General features: G+C 36.9%; 1 protein-coding gene across 1 annotated transcript; it reads left to right on the forward strand.

Moving 5' to 3' along the window:
- The first annotated feature begins 2,659 nt into the window (after nucleotides 1-2,659).
- On the forward strand, nucleotides 2,660-14,384 carry LOC139138328 (aldo-keto reductase family 1 member A1-like). The gene is made up of 7 exons (XM_070706660.1): nucleotides 2,660-2,981; nucleotides 5,255-5,406; nucleotides 6,214-6,415; nucleotides 6,738-6,937; nucleotides 9,450-9,522; nucleotides 11,674-11,766; nucleotides 13,720-14,384. Exons 1-7 carry the CDS (start codon nucleotides 2,793-2,795, stop codon nucleotides 13,783-13,785), a joined length of 975 nt encoding a protein of 324 aa, XP_070562761.1. The 5' UTR covers nucleotides 2,660-2,792; the 3' UTR covers nucleotides 13,786-14,384.
- The last annotated feature ends 10,152 nt before the right edge of the window (nucleotides 14,385-24,536 follow it).

Raw genomic sequence — 24,536 nt, forward strand, 5'->3', positions numbered from 1 at the left:
CGATTGGGCTATAAAACATCAAATTGTGGTTCCAAAGCCCTACCGTGCTGAAATATTGCGCCTGGCCCATGAAACCCCCTGGGCTGGTCACTTAGGAGTCAGGAAAACTTATCATAAAATTCTCAGTCACTTTTATTGGCCTAATCTCAGGCAGGATGTAGCACATTTCTGTAAAACTTGTCACACATGTCAAATGGTAGGAAAGCCAAATCAGACCATTCCAAAGGCCCCTTTACAGCCAATTCCTGCATTTCAAGAACCATTTAGTAGGAATACTAATAGACTGTGTTGGGCCCCTACCAAAAACAAGATCAGGAAATGAGTACATGCTGACAATAATGTGTACATCAACTCGGTTCCCAGAAGCCATACCACTGAGAAATATAAAGACAAAGACTATAGTGAAAGCTTTAGTCAAATTTTTCACTTTATTTGGCCTCCCTAAATGTGTCCAGTCCGATCAGGCTCCAACTTTATGTCTGGTATTTTTCAACAAGTAATGGATCAGCTAGGCATTAAACAGTATAGGTCATCCGCCTATCATCCAGAAAGTCAGGGTGCTCTTGAGCGATTTCATCAAACTTTGAAAAACATGATTAGGACCTACTGTTTTGACACAGAGAAGCAGTGGGATGAAGGAATTCATTTTCTTGCTCTTTGCTGTTAGAGAGTCAATTCAAGAGTCTCTTGGTTTTAGCCCATTTGAGCTTGTATTTGGACATACAGTCCGTGGCCCACTTAAGCTCGTTAAAGAGAAATTCCTATCAGACGATGATGATTGTCTGAATATTTTGCAATATGTGTCAGATTTTCGTACAAAACTCTCTAAAGCATGTGAATTAGCCAGAGAAAATCTTGAGTCATCTCAGCAGTCAATGAAAACCAATATGATAAAAGCACCTCAAAACGGAAGTTTGAACCAGGTCAAAAAGTTCTTGTTCTACTTCCAATTCCTGGCAAACCACTCCATGCTCGTTACTTTGGGCCATATCTAATTGATAAGAAATTGAGTGATTTAAATTACATCATAATAACACCTGACAGGCGAAAACAAAAACAGCTATGTCACATAAATATGCTTAAGCCATATTTGGATAGGGATAATCCTACTATAACTCAGCCTGTCAGTGCAGTCAGTTCAAACCATTATGAAGATAGTGATACTGAAACTGACTTGAGTGAAAATACTCTAAACTCAAAGCTGGGCTCGGTCAAGCTTCAAAACTCAGAATCCTGGAGAAGCTGGAGTCTACAAAGTTGGCACACCTCCAGCCAGAACAACAACAACAGGTGAAAGAACTGCTCCACGAATATAAACACCTATTTCAAGATGTTCCAACGAGGACAAACGTCATCTATCACGACGAAGATGTCTGCGACAGTAATCCTGTGGAACAACATCCAGACAGACTGAATCCTGCGAAAGCGAATATCTCCAGGAGGAAGCAAATATTGCTGCCGAACAATGACTTTATAGAACTCAATAAAAATAACCGGACTTTGCCATGCATACTTTATGCCAAATTCAGTGCCATTTCAAGTTTTCCAATACCAAATTGCAAGAGGATAGTCATGGGACAGATATCCTGTTTGCTATTTTCACACAAATTTAACAAATCCCAGAGAAACTACTCTACAATTGAAAAAGAGTGTTTATCTTTGATATTAGCTTTACAGCATTTTGAAGTTTATGTTACTTCTTCAAATCAGCCAATAGTGGTTTATATTGATCACAACCCTCTTGTTTTTCTGCAGAAATTTAAAGGCAAAAATCAGAGATTGCTAAGATGGAGTTTAATGTTACAGGAGTTTAATCTTGACATTAGACATATCAAAGGCAGAGACAATTTAATTGCAGACTGTCTCTCTCGTATTTAGAAATTATTGTTGTTCACTTTCAAGAAATTTTATTGTTGTTCACTTTCAAGAAATTTTACTTTAGAGTAAAACAAAATTTGAGTACTTAAATCCTTTTCAAGATTACATTTGTAAAAGAAAGATTTTTCTTTGAAAAATTTTCTTTTTTTGAAGAGGGGGTGTGTTATGTAGGTCATTTCCCCCACACTCATCATGACCTGAGTTCAATTAGTCTAGAACATTCCCAAGGTCACTGCCCTTGATGACCTCACAACCTTGAATTCAATTAGTCATGTTTGAATGTTCTGGAAAGTTGATTAGTTGTGTAAGGGAGATAATTTTAGAACAGTAATTAGCATGTCAATAAAAGTTCTAGATTGTTCTTACATGCCTTTATAAAAGGGACGTGCACAGCTTCCAGTCAGACTTTTGGGATCGTGTCTCTTGTGTGTTACTAAACTCCAGCAGTAGTCATTCTCAAGACTTTTCAAGACCTTCACTGTCAACGCTGGATTTATACTGTGGACTTTGTGCAGCTTCAAGCCTGCAAGCAAAGGACTGTTCCATCCAACTGACTGTTACAACTCTGAGACTGGAGCTTTGCCGTCCCAGCTGAGATAAGTAGTCTGTACACTTTTAAAGCTTGTACTCTGTCCCTAACTTAGCAATTAGTTTTGTTTTCGTAATAAATTTTGTTTAAACGGAAACTGCTGAGTTCACCCTTTTGTTCGTTTTCTCTGCACGTAACACTGAATTTAACCATCTGATGTTGATGGCTCTAAAAGTATTTTGCGACATGTCGTAAATGAATACGCACGCTACGTTCAGGGTCAACATCCTCATGTGAACAGAGACGTTTTGCAACATACAGACAGCGTAGAGCTGTCAACATCCGACTTTTGCCTTTCAGAAAGTTCTGCGTTTTCGCAAACGCAATGGCTACATCCGTAAAGTTATCTTCGGGTGCCGACATGCCTCTGGTTGGTCTTGGTACGTGGAAAAGCAAGGCCGGAGAAGTTGAGAACGCCGTGAAAGCTGCCATCGACTGTGGGTATCGTCACATTGACTGTGCATCCTGCTACGGAAATGAAAAAGAAGTTGGAGCTGGTCTAAATGCAGCCAAGGTTAGGGTCTCTTTACTTCATTACTGTATGTATTAAATCAGATGACTGAGATTACCTTGCAACGTCTTGGGTGTCGCAGCATGGAGCTAGCACAAAGCTTGGTTGCTTTCCCCAGCCATTTGTTAGATAGTAGAGGGAGGATTTCCTTCCCATCGTACACGTGACCATGGAGCTGGAAACTTTTCTAGCTCCATGACGTGACCTACGGTAAATGAATATTGAAATTTCTGGCGTTTTTTATTGATAATACCAGAACATTCTTCTAAGCTAGCAATTTATAGTGAACTTAGATGATACCCTACTGCAATTATTGAACAAAACAGCTAGTAAAATATTAGAATCAGATTTATAATAGTAATAATCCTTTTCTAAAAGATGCCTTCTTAGTGGACAAAAACCTGAATAGTAAATGTATTCATTCTCTTCTTGAAAGAATACTACATGAAAATAACATCCTTGGATCTCAGATGATGCTCTCAAGACAGGACTGTCAAACATAACTCAAACATTGCAAACTTTCTCTGTATAAAAATGGGAAAAAGAAATATACTGTCACTACAAATGTGGAAACAAATTAAGGATCAACATGTACTATTTAAGAAAGATTTCCACAAAATAAACTCATATATTTGATGAACACCAAGCAATATGTCTGTCCACCAGTAAAGTATAAAAAAGGATGAATGAAGATTAGAGATGAAACATACTGATATTCCCATATACCATAGCTACTTATAACATGATATCTCCACGACTTTCTCCTTTTTCCCCCACATTTTTTGTTATTGATACAGTTATGTATTTTGTTTTGTTATTTGATCACTTTTGTCATGTAGTAATCATTACCCGCCCTAGAAAGGTATGACATTAATTATGACAATAAAGTTTAAAAGTTACAAAGGTTCAAAGCTAAATGTTGTAATTTGAAAGGCACTTGCTCCACAGTAAGTGAGGCTACCCACAATTCTCCATGATCCGTACACACGGAGATTACTCACTGAACTGGAGCAAATTTCTTCTGTACACAGAACAGCTCGGTCCATATATCAAAATTCTTGGACCATAGTTTTGATAATCGTAATTCTCTAATTTCTCACTGTGAATAATGAGAAGGTCAACCCCTTTTCCGCAGAGGAGATAGCAATTTTGTGATTTTGTCGACATAGATTTTTGACAGCAATACACAATATTTTCAAAGGGAATAGGTTGCATCTGTGTTGGCAAAAGAAAGGGTATTGATTTTTTAAAATGTTTGTAACAAAGGAAATTTGCATGTCTGACAGATGGTATGATGAGACCGTCTTAGTTGCTGATAACTTTACCATGACAAGTGTGCAATTTTTAGCACCTCCAAACATCGACTTCTCATTCAATTTACTCCTGAATTTTAAAGATGATCAATAATTTTGGAACATAGTTTTAACCAATAATCCTTATTAAATTAAATTCTAAGTTTAAAATTGTTCAGAAACTGATAAAATTGAAGAAGCCTTTAGCAAATAATGTCTGAGCACACAAATCAAAGGAAATTGTGGGTAGCCTCACTTACTGTGTGCTCCACCACTCACTGCATTGAGGGTATGATCAGTCACAGGTACTTGGCTCATCACTTCGTGAATCTGCTATATGATACAACAAGAAAATCATATAGGAGATTCGCGAAGCGACAAGCCAAGCGCCTGTGGTTGTATCACTTTAATTACTGCTGCAAGCAACGTCTTTGGGCATCAAACTATGTAACAAGGGAGGAATTCATTAGTCTAGATCTATTTGGGGTGGAGCAATTGACCGTTTATATATGGAAAGGCGGGGTGGTCCATGGAAGTTCTCTTTCAATTTTTATATTACCTTTATCCATGATACTGCTGTAGGTCTGTGTGGCGTAACCTCCTTGGCCATCAACTAGAAAAGGCGGTACAGTGTAGTGTGTTGCTGCCAGAGGTATAAATGTGCAAGCAAACAAAAGCATCCACTTAGGCAATATAGTGGAAAATATTCTGCTGTGTCAAACTCGTTGAAAACCACATTTGTGCATGTTTTTGCACATGTGTGTGTAAACAGTCATAAGCTATGTAGGCGGATAAACCTTATAATCAACAGTTTCTTATGTAGAGTTTTCAGTTACTCTGCCATTCAAGCCAGCCGTGCTTATTTTACCATACCATTTTGAATGAGACTGCATGTCATGTCCATTAGTAAGATGCAAACAAGAAACTGTTTAAAAGACGCTGTAATATTTACATCAGTTTTGTCTGTTTTTTCACTTTCCCAAGGATGTTGACCGAAAGGATATCTTCATAACATCAAAGCTGTGGAATACCATGCATGCTCCAGAAGATGTGAAACCGGCTTGTAAAAAATCTATGGAAGACCTTGGAGTTGACTATCTTGATTTGTATTTGATTCATTGGCCTTATGGATTTCAGTAAGAATGTAGATTTATATAATGGTCTTAAAGTCAATGTTGTCTTTATAAAATCAACTGTCATTTGTTTTGATGACATGAAATCTGTCTGATACATCATTTATCAAGGTAGAAATAATACAGTTATCTTTAATGTAGATCCCTGATGTTTTCATTGATATGTAAAGTGTATGCTGGGATCTGTCGCAGGAATCCATATACTTACAGAACTTTACACCTTGCTGAAAATCCGCAAGATACAAATGATTGTGTATCATACCTCTGAGATATAAATGATTATTATACATCTTCTAGCCAGACCCAGAACGATATAATTTTGTTTGCGCTGAAAGAGCTGAGAATGCCCGTTATGTGACATTGACCGTTTCCAGGCACCACCATCCCCATGTGCACTGCTTTCTATGGCTGCCTCTGTGCAAACTTTTTTGAACGATTCTGAGGGAACCATTTGACGATTGCCAGAATATGTCTTGCATTCTGTGTAACACACAGGCTATACAGAGACATGTCCAAGATAGCATTCTACACTTCGGAAGAAAAATGGTTACATAATCATTGCAAGAAAAGGGTCAATACTCGGACAATTTGATGCCCCAGTCACAAATGTAAGATGTATAATAATAAGGGTATCACAAAAATACCCCAAAGGATGCACTCAGACATTGGAGTCGCACATCACCGTCTGTGATACGTTGGGCAAATGTCCATGTGTTTTCTTTGCTGTATATTTGAAATAACCTCATATTATCACACATCAGGACAGTTTGCAAGTTTAATTGCCAGTGATTTTACAATATTTTCAAATAGAAATACCGGCACTGGTAACAACTTTCCAAAGAATCCAGATGGGACTATAATATACAGTGATGTGTCATTCATTGAGACCTGGAGCGCAATGGAAAAGCTAGTAGATGAGGGACTCTGCAAGCACATTGGTCTGTCCAATTTTAACAGTAAACAAATTGCGGAAGTCTTTGAAAAGGGAAGAATTAAACCAGCTGTGCTTCAGGTGCGGTGATTTCTTTTAAAAAGTCACCAGATGCTACCAGAGAAAAACATGATGTGGAGTTATTTTTGTATTTGTTTAAACTTATATCTATAGTAGCTTGATATTGTTGCTAGCTTTTATTGCCTCTACCATGATGAGCAACATTCAAAATCATTGCTTATTCTGTGTAAACATGAATACATTAGATGCTTAATTTTGATTGCAGCCAGGAACCTTGCTTTTCTACCATCTGATGAACTCAAGCAGATACAGTATTTGGGGAAAATGAGCAACCTAGTCAGAGTGCTTTTTTAGGCAAGTTCTTTCAATGTCTGCTTTGCAGGTGGAGTGTCATCCTTACTTCAACCAATCCCGACTTATCAATTTCTGTAAAGAGAAAGGCATTGTAGTGACTGCATTCAGTCCCTTGGGTTCTCCTGACAGACCCTGGGCCAAATCAGATGACCCAATCATCATTGAAGATCCGTTACTAAAGACAATCGGTGACAAGCACAACAAGACTCCGGCACAGGTAGCACTGAGGTAAGAAAAAAAGATTAAAATTATGAAAGACAAGGAGAGTGACAAATGCCTCTTTTGTTTCACCATAAAAGTTGTGATTTGTAAACTTGCATTGACCCGTACACCCCCATTCCCATGTATAGTGGTCCTGCTCTGCCATGTAACACTAGGGTTGTACCAAGATTAAGTTGTGAATGGATTAAATCAGATACTTTTAATTCCCAGAATTTAGCTAAATTAATCTTGTAAAAATCTTAAAAGTTGCATCGTCTACTTTAGGCCAAAAAAAATTGATTTGTTTCTGGTCATCGCGCGCATCATTTCAAAGTGTGCTCATCAACTTTTTTTTCCTGTTTTTCATTTGCCCCTATGGAAAAATGGAAAACTGTATCAAATTCCACCAAAAATTTAAAAAAATTGAAAAAAAATTGCGTCTCCGCATCACTTTTGCCACATGTCAATAACCAGAAACAAACCTTTTTTTTTGGCCTTAGTCATCAGACATCTGTGTATTACTGCTGTAAAATATTAACTATTGGTTTTAGTTGATTATCGCGTGTAAAAGATATCGAAAAAGGCAGTTGTCTGATATATAAAAGTTGTTAAATTTCATGTTGGATTTGAAAATGTTGTCAATCACATTGATTAATATTGAATTGCATCATTCAGAACAAGTTAAAGATGATAAACAAAGTATGTTTATTAGGCTGAAATCTTGTGGCTGTGTGCTTCTTCCAATGGAACAGAAATAGCGTACTGATAGTTATGCAATAAATCGAGGTATGTAAGAGTGTCTTCAACAGCATACTCCGAGTTCAAAATCCGAGTCAGACTTACAAGTCCGAGTACTCGGACTTGCATACTCCGAGTAAAACTGCTTACTCGGACTTGTATACTCCGAGTGCATGGCCTACTCGGAGTTGAATACGCCGAGTTACACTTGCTTATAGAAAAACAATGCTGGAAAAACAGAGGAAATATTCGATCTTGTGATAAAAATTTGCAAACAGCGTATACAGTACATGTACTTTCAGTCGCTCAGAGAAAAGAGTTGTTAACGCGATCTCTCTGATCTCTGATCTGTGTAAAATACCATCTCGTACAACACGCTCAAGTCATTGTCGTTGTCGAGTGTAGCTACCGTCACGCAAATTATTAGTTTGTCTTGTCTTTTCATTTCATTACCGGATCAGATCCTGATTTGATACATGACTTGAATTGGGCACAACAACGTTTCATGATAACCGCGATGCATCGCGGCGAATTACATGTATTAGAACACGGACGCCATTATCAAATGACCTGTCAACCTGTGACGTCATGGCGTTGGTTTGCTAGCGTTGCGAGGCCATGATAGACTTGCCCAAGCATTTTAGGCATATTATGCCTTGATAAAATAATTAAACTAATAATTTTTCAAAATAAAATGAGCACAGTGCGCTTGTGTATAGTGTGAACCCAGTGCAAGTGACCACTTGGTCGTAAACAATGACCTGACTTGACCTGTGATGTCATGCATGTATTTCGCTAATGGAACGATTGTGCGATATCGAACTGAGTAACTGGCTGGACTTGCCTGAAGTTTATTGGCTTTACTGTAAATGTTACGTCTAAGTCATCTTTCAAAAAACTTCGCTGCTGGCCGTGGCAGCAGCTTTCTTCTGAGGGTAAAATCACGGTCGCTCCTTGTGGAGGGACAGTGGTTAAATATACATTGCGCAACAGATTACAAGACATCATGAAAATGAAATTCTTTTTTTCAAAAGAGCAGATTTTCGACATATTGATCCGCACTAGCCGTAAACTCCATGAGTAATAAAATACCTTTTTTCGACAGATCGTTTCTTGACCGGTATGGCAAAATATGCATTTATAGGAACACGTATCGGCGTATTCAAGTACGAGTAGGCCATGTACTCGGAGTATACAAGTCCGAGTAGGCCATGTACTTGGAGAATACAAGTCCGAGTAAGCAGTTTTACTCTGAGTATGCAAGTCCGAGTACTCGGACTTGCAAGTCCGACTCGGTATTGGAACTCGGAGTGTATGGTTTGAGATACTCCTACATACCTGAATAAATCACACCCAGCTCCGTGTATGCCACATGATTTTAACCAGTTCGGGACATACATGCATCAGCTATTGTGAGTGCCTAATGGAGTAAACCGGTTGCGGAAGTGATTTACTGCTGATATTTCTTAACATTATAATGAAATTATGGCATGAAACATTAAAATAGGGGTTCTTCTTAAGCTTAGAGCTTGTGCATGATCCAATTGTACCATATGGCAAATATATAAACCGTAATTTTCATGCCTTGACCAACAGATCGCTTTATTTGCCCCATCAATATACTGGTATGATAAAATTAGGATAATTTTATTTAACCTTATGTTTTCCTACTTGGAAAACATAGCCATAGCTTTGTTTGTGGAATACAATTACCAGATAGTGACAATAGATATCTGTCAGTATTCAAGACACATTTTATTGACTTCTTAACAAGTTTCCAAGTTTTGACATTAATTTACAGATTCAATGTGCAGAGAGGAGTCATTGTTATTCCTAAGAGTGTTACTCCAGCAAGAATTGCCCAGAATAAAGAGGTAATAGAAACAAATAGACTTTTATTCATTATCTCATTATACAGTATTCTTTGTAGAAGATAGCGCTGCTTGCAGTTACAGGTTTGCTACTAAATATACCTTCAAACAGGCGACATTGGACACTGCTGCTTAAAATACAGACAAATTTTGTCAGTGCAGTGTTGCAAGCATGGCTGTTGCTGCAGCTTGTAGTCTGAGCCATTACTATGTAGTGTCAAGTGTTGATTGTAACATTGGTAGTCACTTAAAAGATGTAGTTGTGTCGTTTGTGCATGTGTAAGTTCCAAAAATGTAATCAAAATCTTTGGACAAAATATTTATTTTTGCATATTCATGAGAGAACAATTTCATCATTTGCAAACAGCCTTGTTCTCATAAAAATATGAAAGATAAGGCAAAATATTATATTGTTTTTTGCATAAATTTGAAACCTCTGCATCAAATTTGAATTTCAAATATTGGTAAATATTGGGTACTTTGTTTCTCTAGTATAAGAATTTGCTTGGTGACCCCAGATTTTTATTCAGGAATTGTAAGAAAATTGTTTAAAGTTTGCTTGAGGAAGGTCTGAGCAAAAATGGAAGTCCTTCACTTTGCAGGCGGATGCTACCTCAAAGGCACAAGTTGATTAGCAGATTTGTCTCAAAACAAATTGATAACTTTATAGAAATTTCAAAGGAACACAAAGGACTTAGGGAGCTTTCAGTAATTACAGGGGGGTTGGCCGGGGGAATTTCGCGCACACCTGTACCGTAAAATGTGACCCTCCCCCCTATCCTCCTGTCTAAAATGTGACCCTCCCCTTTGTCAGACATTCTAAAACTTGACCCTCCCCCAACCACTGTGGTATTCTCCCCAGGAATAACTGAAACAGTATCAGCTAATTTACATAACAATTGGTTCAATTGTTATGTTAGGGACAAATTACAAAGGGGAGGGCTGGTGTTTTTGGAGGGACAGTCGCAATTTATCACGCAAGAATTTTTGAAGAGATATGGTATTTCATACATTTGAGGGAGGGTCACCATATTTTGTGCAACTATAAGAAGGCAAGATGTGGCTGATTTAGTGCTTCATCCAAAAATATCAAATCATAATATATGGAGTCTATCAGGCAAATTATTGACAATTTTCCCCCACTAAACATGCTATATCTGTATATTATATATGTTTGATTATGTATTTAAATGTACTTTGCTTGAATTGGGAAGCTTCGTAAAATGCGCATTCCTGTAGAAGAAATTTATTTCTGAATTTCATCTAAAAAGTTGGTTCACTATCCATTGTGTCTATGATGAAACTATGAATAGTTTTTTCCAACACAAAAACAGGTAAATCTTTGCATTTGTGTACTCTTGATTATTGATATTTATGTTCTTGATTAGACTAGAGTGGTTACAAGTTCATGGTTGTGTAAGAAATTTGATATTAGAATTTCACCAAAATGTCAATTCACTATGCATAGGGGTCTATGATGAAACTATGAATAATTTTTTTTCAGTACAAAATTAGATAAATCTGTGCATTTATGTATGCTTGATTATTAACATTGTTGTTCTTGATTAGACTAGAGTGGTTACAAGTCCGTGATTGTGCAAGAAATTTGATTTTGGAATTTCACGGAAAAGTTGATTTACTGTACATGGTAGTCTATGAGAGAACTATGCACAATTTTTTTCAATATAAAAATTGACAATATCTTTGCATTTATGTACATTTGATAATTGATATACACTTTTCCACCAGTTGCATATGTTTTTGTCGCTTGTCTTTTATCAGTTTTAACTGTTCAAGGTGTTTAATGTAGGATACCACTGCGTCTTCTTTGCTTGTGAAACTTGTGGATAATGTGTACGTATTTTGTTGGTGATTTCCTATGCAGGAAATATCACGCGGAGAATCAAAGTTTTGGCCATAAAATCAGCTTCTGTCAAAAGTGACCCTCCCCCCAAGATAGGTTTTTAAAAAGTGACCCTCCCCCTTGAGCTGTTTTCTAAAAAGTGACCCTCCCCCCAATTCCCCCGGCCCACCCCCCTGTAATTACTGAAAGCTCCCTAACATAGTATAAATAGTGAATGCTGACACAAAATAATGTTAGAACCAGAGATTGAGGACTGCGGCTGTAATTCTGTGAAATGGTTTTCCTTACAGCTGTTTGACTTTGAGCTGTCAGAGGAAGACATGAAAGCCATCGAAGGACTTCAGAGAAATGATACAGGACGTGTCTGTATACCTGCTGTTGAGGTAAGAATGTTGTGGCTGTCTTTCTGCTCATTGTTTTCATCACAGACAACTTTCAAATCTGGCAGCTGATGTGTATATATGTCCTTACATGTTTATCTGTTGTGGTGCTTTTTCTCCCTCACATTGTTCCACTGTCTTTTTGAGTGCACAGTTTTGGTTTGTGAATTTTACTGACACTGCAATTTCAACATGCATGTTGTAGTACCGGTTGTTGTCATCTAAGAACTTGCTTACCGTAAAATTCCCAATTGAAGCCGCGGCTTGTATTAGAAACATTTTTGAGGGACCCCTGGGACCACGCACTGAAGTCATGGTGCGGCTTCAATTACGTACATTTCCTGTGTTTCGATATTTTTCTCAATGCTCACCAAGCATTGCAGGGGCAATCGCTATTGTTATGCAAATTAGTACCAATGCGTGAATAAATTACCCGCATAAAAAGTCCCTACCCTAGTGTAACTCCAATATAGAAACGTTAGGAGAGTGTATTTGGTCGTTAAACTTGGTAAAATTCCTTTTATATAATAAGGAAACTATTAAAAGATGTTAAAACAATGGGAAACTGGAGTTCCCTTGACAGCATCGTAAGGAAAATGACACGTTTTTCCAGCACTTTCTTGATTCTCTGACCCTGGTCACCCCCGTCCTCTAAATAGAATAGTCTCACTAAGGTCGCCATGTTGATCAGCAGCGGGCATGATGTCTTTGTTTCAAGTGGTTTCAAGGGGTTTTTGGACGCTGAATTTCACAAAAATGTCACTTCTGTACTCAGAGATTGTACAATCAATTTCTTTGGACGTGTAAGTCGATTTTGAAAGCAACAGAAGATCAAATGGTGTTGAAAAAAAATCGTGCATAAAATTAGCATAAATTAAGCGTCCACTGCAGATGGGTCCCCTTGATTTACAGCCGTCTTGTGTTGCCGAACCGGTGGCTCGTACTTGAATAGTGCAATAAAGGCAAGTGAATGACCTTTGGTAACTTTACTGCCATGTTTTTGTGAACTATTTTGCGGTCAAATTTTATTTTCTCAAAAACGGAACGTTTACAAGCTTATACGCACCCACCATGGTCATTCAATTTCAACAGCCACAGTACAGTATAGGCATGGCAGTTCATTATGGCAATATGATGCAGGTGGTGGTGTTGTACGTCAGGCATCGGTAAGGGTACGTGGGTATTGAATGAAAACTACGTATTTGAAACATGGTATCTCAATCTCTCAACTATTTTAACTTGTACACAAACACCGTTGCTTCAAAATTGTTGCATCAGGTATTGACTATGGCGGTGTTTACCACACTGACAAAAACTTCGGCCCTGTTCAAACATACACACAAACGTACCGATACATGGGGCATTGTTTGTACTTTTGTTACTATCATTGACAAAATGCACAATGGTAGAAGTGTTAAAAAGGAACTTTTTATTGTGTATTTTTTCTGTAAGAAAGACACCTGTCAATCATTAGCACAAGTCAATGACGCATTGCAAGCCAGCTGGTGTGAATTTCAGCATGCATTGTTTCATGATGGGCTCAGAGAAGGGGTGCGGCTTCTATTATGGTACAATTCAAAAACCCAAAATGGCAAACAATGAGCCAAGACAATGTTTCAAAGTCAGGGTGCGGCCTCAATTAGAGGTGCGGCCTCAATTGGGAATTTTACGGTAATCAAAACACAACACAGCATCAATTGTTGCAATGACTTGTGATACTTGTCTGTGTTTATCTGTTAAGAAATCAGCTGGACATATTGGCTGTCACCAACTTGATTAAAGGCATCTTGTGTGAAAAGCAAAATAACAGATAATTTGTCATTTTTTAACAAATGTACATAATCTGAATTAAGAAACAAGAAGGCTCACATATCAGACTCTGCAATGATTTCAAATTTCTTTACCTCCTGAATTTTCAAAATTTGCATATCCCAATAGTCAACTTTTCATTTTCAGGTTGACGGTAAGAGAGTGCCAAGGGACGGAGGTCACAAGTACTATCCATTCAATGAAGAATATTAAAAATCTATCCAGTACTTCATTTAACAACTCAGAATTCTATTCTTCTCAGCTGAAAGACAAGTAAAAAGCTAGAGGGTATCCAGGGTTCTTTCTGACAATTAACTTTCAGTCAAGAATGACTTACCAGTATTCGTCTGCCCTGCAATGGTGTGAATTTGGCCATAAATAAGATGTTTTTAAAATATCTTTTTCATAGTTTTAAGTTTGAGTTTCTTGTACTTCTATAAGAGAGCTGTAAGCTAGGCACTGGACATCAGGGTTTCTCTTTTGTTCATCACTCAAACAATTTTATTTGTAGCCTTAGGTATTGTATTGTATCATGAGAACATACAGAATTGTAAATTCTGTGATAAAAACACTTCCTGCCATAAAAATGGAAAAAATTCATAGTAACAATCAACAACTTGTCAATCATGATTGATTTAACTCAAAATGCTGTTTACCTTTACCTATATTGGATGTCGTAATGTACTTTCAGTTACATGCACTTTTGAAAAAGGATGCCGAACACTGATATGTTATAATCTGTAGGTGTCCATGTATGTTTGACTTTAGTTTGTGGTCAGCAATAAAGTTCATAGTTTTGAACAATGTAAGAATTTCTCGCACTTTTTAATTCTATTTAGTTTTCAGAAGAATAGACATAAGTGAACAAATGAAATCACAAAAAGAAATGAAAAATTTAATATGAGTTCAATATATAAAGGATAAAAATAGCATCAATAACATGAATAATATACTGGTCTCAACCATAGACCCTTAAAAGCAGCTGTTGCTGACATAAGCTTTGTTTGAGCCTACAGTCAGCTTGTTCATCGCTTTTAGTAAAGATGGTGTGATATTTCACCAATTTTTAGCTACTGTAGACTATAGTCTATAGAAGCTATTGGGTATCCGTCTGTCGTCAGTCTGTATGTATGTATGTATGTCCATTTGTTAGGATGTCCATCCACTCAAATATATTGAGAACCGCCGTACTTACCGACATTTGATGTTATATGTAAAATATGATTATGACAAAATATCTTTGTTTTTTGATTTTGATGAAAATATGCGAATTAGCTCAAAAAAAAAACATTTTTGGTAAAAAATGTTCATAACAGCTCATCAGATAGCTTTGATATTTGGTGTACAGGTCCTTACGTAGATTTTTTCAAATTGTGATGAAATAGGCAAATTCGTATTTCTAATGCAATATTTATCATTTTTGGTCAACATTTTTTTTCACAAAAATCATTTGTCTTATAGCTTTGATGTTAGGTATGCAGCTTCATAGGGATGATCAAAATGTGATATATTGAAATTGTTGTAAAATCTACAATTTTGTATTTTTTGGGCAGTTTTTTTTTTTTCCATTTTTGGTTAAAAAATTTATTTATCAAAAACTACTTTTCTGATTTGGTGTACAGGTTCCTACACATTAACTTAATGTGACATCAGAATTTTGATGAAATCTGTTATTTTGTATTTTTTAGGCTATTTTGCCATTTTTGGTCAAAAAAATTGTTTCTCAAAAAGTGCTCGTCTGATACCCTTTTATATTTTGTATACAGGTTCCTAGGATTTATCTTAATGTGATATATTGATATTATGATGAAATCTTCAATTTTGTATTTTTCAGCTTATTTTGCCAATTTTGGTCAGGCTATCCTGAAATGAGTTATCACAGATATCCACCTTCATCAAAATGTGTAACAAATAGTTATTCCCTACACAACACAGTGGAGCTCTATCGGCTTTTAGGTTGCTTGTTTCTTAAAAACTGCTGGTCAGACAGCTTTGATATTTGTTATAAAGGTCTCTTAGGATGACCTTAGTGAGATAAATTTCATACAGTCAAGAAATACTTGATTTTGTATCTATGTCTATAGTAGCTTCAGGGACATTGGCCCTATGTTTAATGTTTGTTAAAATACAGAAAACATGGATATTTTGTTTTTTTAATTTTATTTATTTAAACTTTATTTATTAATCTCGATAACTCCATAGGTAACGAAAACCTCTTTTCATGGAGGTCGAGACACAAAAAGACATAAAACACAAATACAATCAAACATTAAAAGAGACACAGTACAAATCACGCAAGAAATGATAAAGTGCATGAGAAAACAGTTTTGATGTACTTGGTTAATAAATAATCATGACAAGCCTTTTTAAAACCATTTACATCTTCCAGCTCCCTAAGATAAAAAGGTAAATTATTAAATTCAATTGCACTTGTTACTTGAAATGAATTTCTGAAAAAACTCTGTTCTGGCTCTTGGAATGTCTAAAAGATGCTTTTTTGCAGATCGTAAGTTTCTCGAAGGACGGTATTCGTTAAAAAGTTCATTAACATTGCCTGGTGCGAGCTTTTTCTTAGCTTTAAAAACTAGGACCAGCCTGTTTAATTGAATTTTAAAAGCGAGTGGTAACCATCGTAATCTATGATAAAGATCGTTGGTTGGCACACTGGAATCAGTATCAAGAATAATACGAATTGCACGTCTTTGTAGACGCTCTAAAATCTGTAAATTAGTATTTGATGTTGAACCCCAAACAATAGAGCAGTAACAAAGGTAAGGTAAAATAAAACTACAATAAAGTATCTTCCTTGAATGTGGAGTCAAGAATCGCTTGACTCTTGATAAAAGGTATAATTTGGACTTAACTGTAGATTCAATCGATCGGATATGGTCAGACCAATCCAATGTATGGTTTATCATGACACCAAGTAGTTTTTCGCTCTTAGCACAGTCTAAATGTATATTTATCAGAAACAGACAGAGACTGCGCATTCAAGTGAGAACGTTTGCGCGCAGATGCTATTAACATAGACTCTGATTTGTTTGGATTTATAGATAATCTATTGATCAAGCACCAGTCATGCATATTCGTAAGATCTGTGTTGAGTGCCGTCGTAATTTTTGGAATATTATTACCAGTAACATAAATTGTGGTACCATCAGCAAATTATGTAGATTTTGAGTTTTTCAAATACAGTGGCAAATCATTGACGTAGGTAATGAATAGTAGAGGGCCGAGAATCGATCCCTGTGGAACGCCAACCATTTTGTGTGTTAGAAACTACTTCAAGTTTTTACAGACCTGCACCTTTTGTTATCAAACAAGGTAATTTCAATAAATTTTTAAAAACAAGTGTAATTGAAGGTAAAACATTGAAGCTGTTTATAATTCTTCTTCCCGGTTTCGGATGTACAAAGTACAGTGTATATTCATATGTCAGCCCTGCCCTGCTGCAGTTACAATAAATTACCCTCAGTTCTGTTTTATTCATACCGATTACAGTTGCTTTTAATTTTTTTCAGTTCTGCATATTAGCAATAATGTGATGCATCTAAATAAGTGTTTAACAATATCTAGCAAAAGTAGTTTGGATATTTTGTTAAAATTTTCAAAATTTAAATAATAATAATAATGATATTTATTTCTTACACGCACTACACATACGTCTCAGTGCGATTTACATATTTAAAAAAGAAACAAACAAATACTTAAAACCAGCAACAGCAATAGAAGAAAATTAAAACAAACAATGTCAAACTCTGTCAACACCTGTACCATTCTCGTACAATAAACAAAAGACGGTGATAAAAAAATTTTAAAAAATTAATTGATAAAAATAAAATAAAACAAAAGACGGTGATAAAAATAAATTATGAAAGCAGCAGAATGAATTTAACAGTCCTAGTTAAAAAATCCCAGTTAAAAACCATACAGAAGATCCTAAAAACTCAATCACAAATAGCACTGATTAAAAAGATGAGTTTTTAAAAGACGTTTAAAACAGTCAACAGATCTGGCGTTGCGAATCACTGGCGGCAGCGAATTCCACAGAGCAGGTGCACAAACAGAGAATGCTCTCTGCCTGTATGCCTTATTAAAGTTTCCATAAGGTGGCAAAGAGTCAGCTGATCTGAGATCTCTCACTGGGGTGTAAATTTCAAGCAAATCAATTAAATAAGGTGGTGCGAAACGATGAATGGTTTTATAGGTAGTTAACAAAATTTTGAATTTGATGCGAGCACCAACCGGCAGCCAGTGCAGATCAATGAGAACAGGTGTGATGTGATCGAATTTCCGAGTCCGGGAGACGAGACGAGCCGCAGCATTTTGAAGTGATTGTAGGCGATCCAGCTGAGTCTTATTAACACCATACAGGAGACAATTGCAATAATCAAGCTGAGACGTAAAGAATGCATGAACCATCTTTTCCGTTGTAGGTTTGTCCAATAATGGGTGGATCTTGCCAATTCTAGATAGTGCGTAGAAACCTTTCCTGCAGACATGGCTAATATCAGAAGCAGAACCGTCGTTGTTGAGCTTAACACCAAGATTGCGAACTGAAGTGGACGGGGCAATATCAAACTCGCCTATCCTAAGGCTGGAAATTTTCACCACATCTGATCTCAGGCGTGACGACAACTGAATCACCTCTTAAAGCGTCAAGTAACCATAAACATAGCATTAATGACACTTTGCTCACAATAAGTTCAATGTGGCAGACCAGAGTTTGCCCTGGGAACGTGCACACCAAGTTTCAAAGCAATTGGACAAGCGATTCAAGAGAAAATAATTTTTTGACCAAAAATGGGAAAAACTGCCCCAAAAATACAAATATGAAAATTTCACCACAATTTGAAGACACTCAACTAAGGTTGCCTCTAGGTACATGCATACTGAGTTTCAAAGCAATCAAAATGTTAATTCAGAGAAAATGATTTTTTGACCAAAATGCAAAAAATTGCCGAAAAATTCAAATATGAAATTATCACCACAATTTAAAGAAATCTGACAGAAGACAACCCTAGGATCAAGAGCATCAAGTATCAAAGCAATCCAAGTAGAACTTTTTGAGAAAATGATTTTTGACCAAAAAAAGGGAATATTGCCCCAAAAATACCAATATGAAAATGTCAACACAATTTGAAAAAATTTGACAGAGGCTATTCCTAGGATTATCATGCATATCAAGTTTCAAGACAATGGACAAGCACTTTCAGAGAAGATTTTTTGACCAAAAAAGGGAAAAATTGCCCCAAAAATACAACTATCAAAATTTCACCATAATTTGGACAAATCTAATTTAAGTCATGACCTGCATACCAAGTTTCAACCAACTCTGTTCGGTGGTTACAGAGTTTAAGCAATTTGCAGGATTTTCCTTTTTCACCTCATTTGCATATTTTTGACACTGATATGTTCATCTGAACAAATTCACATCTCTACTCCAGGGTGCACCTCTACACCAAAGACTAAGATGGTAAATGCTGTGGTTCAGGAAATTTTGATGTGGATGGACATACTAACATACATACATACATACATACATACATACATACATACATACGTACATACGTACGTACGTACATACATACATACATACATACATACATACATACATACACCACCAACCTACCATATAAGCTCTCTTTGGTATATGTATATAGGCCTATACCAAATGTGATCTAAAAATCACATTCTGGATGTTCTCCAAATGCCATACTTTTTGGAAACAAGTTATGACAAACTGAAGAGTCATATTGTCTGAGAAAAGTTAGCATGCAAATCTCTCTTATTTCCACTGGGGAAAATCGATATCCTTTTGTTTCACCAAAATTTGGATAAATCCCATGACCTGCATACCAAGTTTCAACCAAATCTGTTTTGTGGTTACAGAGTTTAATCAGTTTGCAGGATCAACAAGTACAGGAAATCATTTCTCTACTTTCCAAACTATTATTATGTGGAAAATTTTACAAAAATGCTATGTCCTCTCTCAATCAAGTATATTTTTCAAAATCATTTAAAATGCGAGTACATTTATTATTCTGTATTATTCACAATCTGTGGAAAATTTTACAAAAATGATATCTCCCATGTGCTTATAAGTACTTTTTCAATTTTCAATTTTTTTTAAATTCACCGAGGATTGCAGGACAAATCACTATGAACCATGGGATATCTCCAGTTCTGTCATTCTGCCCTCTTCTGGCCATTCTCGCAGGCCAGAGCGATAATTTCCGCTCCGCTGACCTCCGCAAAAATCAAAATCAAATTTTCGGCGTTGGGTGATAAGACTCGCCGAAGAGGGCGTGGTGTACGACGATGTCTTCTGGCATATGGCAGCCCGTGCCCATATAATTAAAGTCATTGTAATCTTGAAGGTAGAGAAACCGTGGGTAGTGGGGAGTTCTGTCCATTTCTTTATTTTTCATTCCTCCGTACACAAAGTTTGTTGAAAATGAAAACGCAAGTGCTAATTAGTGTTGGGTGCAAGCGTTGTCCGGGCGTGTCTCCGGTGTATTAAGCCGTGGTCTTACCACTGCACAGGGAAGCCAGGATCAAAATAAACACTCAAATAAATAAATAAACTAATTAATTAACTGAGATTCCCTCATTACATGCAGAGTCCCTCATCAATACATTACTGAACAACACATGAAACTTATTCAAGATGTGTCGTAAGTCTCACTAGTACTCACTTAAACTTCCACAACTAATAAGGATGCAACTTCAAGGCCGCCCATGCCATCATGGTCGATGACGTAATTTTTTCCTACCTCAAATAAAATTAATACTGTCTCACCGCCGAATACTAAAAATCCATACCAGTTTGGAAGAACATGAATGGGGTTCAAATATTTACCGTGTAAAATGAATGTGCGATCAACAGGATCAATAAGAAAGTAAATTTCCGGCGATTTCTAAAGTCACGTTGATAGCATTTCTCAGCAATCTGATTTAAATCCGATGTGGAGATGGGTCTTTTTTGTGTGTGCAGTCCTCGGGACAGTAGTACAAGCGTAAGAGACCGAGCCATCTCTACTGTCGGATTTTGATCAGATTGCATTTCTCAGTTCCCGTTTCTGCTCGTCTCGCACACAGGTCCGTGGAGTTGCCGTGTAGTTACATATGTATACCGGTACCACTAGTTTAAAACTGCATGACAACTCCACGTACCTGTGGTCTCGCATGCCTGACCTCGAACCTGCGTTTGCAGATGATTGGCACACCAAGTGCGCCACGAGCGGCGAAGCCGCCAGCTTGGAGTAACCGCATGCATACATACATACATACATACATACATACATACTTTCATACTGTTTGTGATGTACCCGTCAACAATACCTTAGGGAGCCTTCAGTAATTACAGGGGGTGGGCCAGGGGGAATTGGGGGAGGGTCACTTTTTAGAAAACACTTCAAGGGGGAGGGTCACTTTTTATAAACCTATCTTGGGGGGAGGGTCACTTTTGACAGAAGCTGATTTTATGGCCAAAACTTTGATTGTCCATGTGATATTTCTTGAATTGGAAATCACCAACAAAATACGTACACATTATAGACCGCCATGCATAGTGAATTGACATTTCGGTGAAATTCCAAAATCAAATTTCTTACACAACCATGGACTTGTAACCACTCTAGTCTAATCAAGAACAATAACCTAAATAATCAAGCATACATAAATGCACAGATTTATCTAATTTTGTACAGAAAAAAAATTATTCATAGTTTCATCATAGACCGCAATGCATAGTGAATCGACATTTCAGTAAAATTCCAAAATCAAATTTCTTGCACAACCATAGACTTGTAACGACTCAAGTCGAATCAAGAACATTAACATTAATAATCAAGAGTACACAAATGCAAAGATTTACCTGGTTTTGTATTGGAAAAAACTATTCATAATTTCATCATAGACACCATAAATAGTGAACCAACTTTTTAGATGAAATTCAGAAATCAATTTCTTTTACACAAATGCACCTTTTACTTCCCTATTCAAGCAAAGTCCATTTAAATACATTATCAAACATATATAATATACAGATATAGCATGTTTTGTTGAGGGAAAATTGTCAATAATTTGCCTGATAGACTCCCATGTATTATGATTTGATATTTTTGGATGAAGCACTAAATCAGCCACATCCTGCCTTCTTATAGTTGCACAAAATATGGTGACCCTCCCTCAAATGTATGAAATACCATATCTCTTCAAAAATTCTTGCGGGATAAGTTGCGACTGACCCTCCAAAAACACTAGCCCTCCCCTTTGTAATTTGTCCCTAACATAACAATTGAACCAATTGTTATGTAAATTACCTGATACTGTTTTAGTTATTCCTTGGGAGAATACCGCAGTGTTGGGGGGGGGGGGGTTTCAAGTTTTAGAATGTCGGACAAGGGGGAGGGTCACATTTTACGGTACAGGTGTGCGCGAAATTTCCCCGGCCAGCCCCCCTGTAATTACTGACGGCTCTCTTAGAGGGAGCGTTTGGTTAGGATGGCCGGGAGTGGGCCAGCAAATTCTTCCTGTGCACCAGTCAAACTAGGTAGTAACTCCCTCGTACCAATTGCCCCAAAAATTGATGAACCCCCTTTAAGGATGACAAAAATTTCATGACAACCCCATTGCTTGAGTAAGCATTGATCCAATTTTGAATCGTATATTAAACACTGGCCATTACCGGCGTAGATACAATATAACATCAGTGGAAAATATTTTTTCCCAAGACCCTGCTCTACTTCCAGAACTTGTACATATTATACTGTGGAAGGGTATCAGTTTGTTTATTATACTGTGTCTTTGAAGGTTCAAAAAGTTCTTCATCACTTGTATTGCTGCCAATTTCATGGATTACAACATCATCATCATCTTCCTCGGCAAAAAGGTCTGAGTGTTACGTCACTATCACTGTCATTCTACGTATTTTGAACAGTTTCCAAATAATTTATGGTCTTTCTCCAAGATTCCGTGTTTTTCTCTCCTGAGTACATCACAGGTAACTGCTTTGATTTTGTCTCCTTTGTTCCCTTTGTTTGACAGACCTTGATGAATGAAGTATCTGTTTAGACTGGCTCCCAGACACGTGGCTTTTCTTGACTCTCATGCGAATACTTTATACGTTCACAGAGTAAATATACGTCATTAGCCTTTATGTTATTACGGCCGGGGCCGGGGGTGGGCCGGCATAATCCACTGGGGGGAGTCACCTTGAATTTGAATTTAAAAACTGCAGGGGGGGGGGGTTATGTATTTTTCAAACAGCACAGAACGGCGACGTCTTCTTGTGCGTAAGCGGTATTCTCTCGCTGTCGCCTCTCACCGACAGCGAGAGAATACCGCGTACGCACCTGACGCACAAGAAGACGTCGCCGTACTCTACATCTGATTTTAATCAGATTGTCGATTTTCATGAGTATCCTTGTTCTTGATCAAGCACTTTTTACCATAGCCCATTTAGCTTCTCTTTACCTCCAGGAGCGGTGGGTGCTGAGGCCTGTACGTAAATTGGCTATTTGACCCATTCATGACCTTATGTCCTGGCATCTTTGATGATATAAGGGAATTCCAAATGCAAAATTTTCCTCTGAAAATGCACCTATGTGAAAAGGCAAAATTTCGCTCGAAGTGAGACCCGGTTGAAATGTGGTTGAAGGTATTAACAGAGTTCAACCTGGTAGACGTATATCAACAGAAAATACCAGAATGTGTGGTCCAAAAGGGATCACGGAAATGGCCATGTAGGTTTTGGTTCAATGCCTGTTGAGAAATACACGATATGTACATTATATGTACAAGAACTGAACAACCACTTGTCTCTAGAAGAAGGCTGTGATCATGATGGGTTGTATAATATACATAATTGAAGGGACTGACATGCTGTTTGATAAAACAATAATTCCATTCTTCGTAGAAGAATTGAAGTATAGTCTCACTTTGCTTCTGACCGTACAATTATAAATAAGTCGTCGGGATGTTTCCTAGCGTGTTTGACTTTCAGACCTCTCGCTGCTTTGTTAGTCCCCACAGACAAAGACATTGACCTATGTCAAGGACATTGACCTATGTCATACATGTGCACATCAATTTGTTTTTATGATATGCAGCAGTATCATGTCAATTAACTTCTGATTTGCATATTTAATTAATGTTCGTAATTAAGCTAATATGTTAAGAAATAGTACATCAAATTTCATGAAACTTGGTACAGATGTATTATTGACCTCGTATTGCTTTAACAGTCAATAGAGACATTTATCAGAGCCATGTTAATTCATTTGTAATTTGCATATGAACTTTCCTGTTTAGAGTGTTCTGTCCTGAAATACTGCATCAAATTTGATGAAACTTTTAACAGATGTTGATCTCAAAGTGTTGTAATACAATTCAATCACACTTAGCAGTATCGTTTAAAGTAATTGCTAAGTTGCATATACATAATGAATTTTTGTTTTTAGGGTGAAGGATGTCCAAAAGCACTGCATCAAACTTTATGATAATTTGTCAGTGTTGTGATAGGATACAAAACTGTTTGGCAACATCCCGTTAATTAATTATTAATTAAGGAAAAAATATGTTTGTACAGGAAATTATACTTCAATATTCAAATCCAATAACACATAGATTATTACCTCAAGGTTCAATCCTTGGTACCATTCTTTTCCCTTTTTACATCAACGACTTGCCTGAATGCTCTCATTACTTTTCATCAAAAGTTGTTGATGACGACACCAACTTTTTTCATGGTTTCCCAAACGATATAGTAGATATAACTGAAGCAACTGATGAGTTTTCACATGTTGTAAACTGTTGTGAAGCCAACAAACTTACATTAATCAGGATAAAACGAACAAATAGTATGTTCTCATTGCCCCTCATTAACGTCAGTTTAGTAAAACTGGTTGTATCGACATTCACTTATGTAAGATTAGAGAGGAAGATTATGTACCTTACCT

The sequence above is a fragment of the Ptychodera flava genome, chromosome 8 (assembly GCF_041260155.1).
Source record: "Ptychodera flava strain L36383 chromosome 8, AS_Pfla_20210202, whole genome shotgun sequence".
NCBI classification, from domain to species: domain Eukaryota; kingdom Metazoa; phylum Hemichordata; class Enteropneusta; family Ptychoderidae; genus Ptychodera; species Ptychodera flava.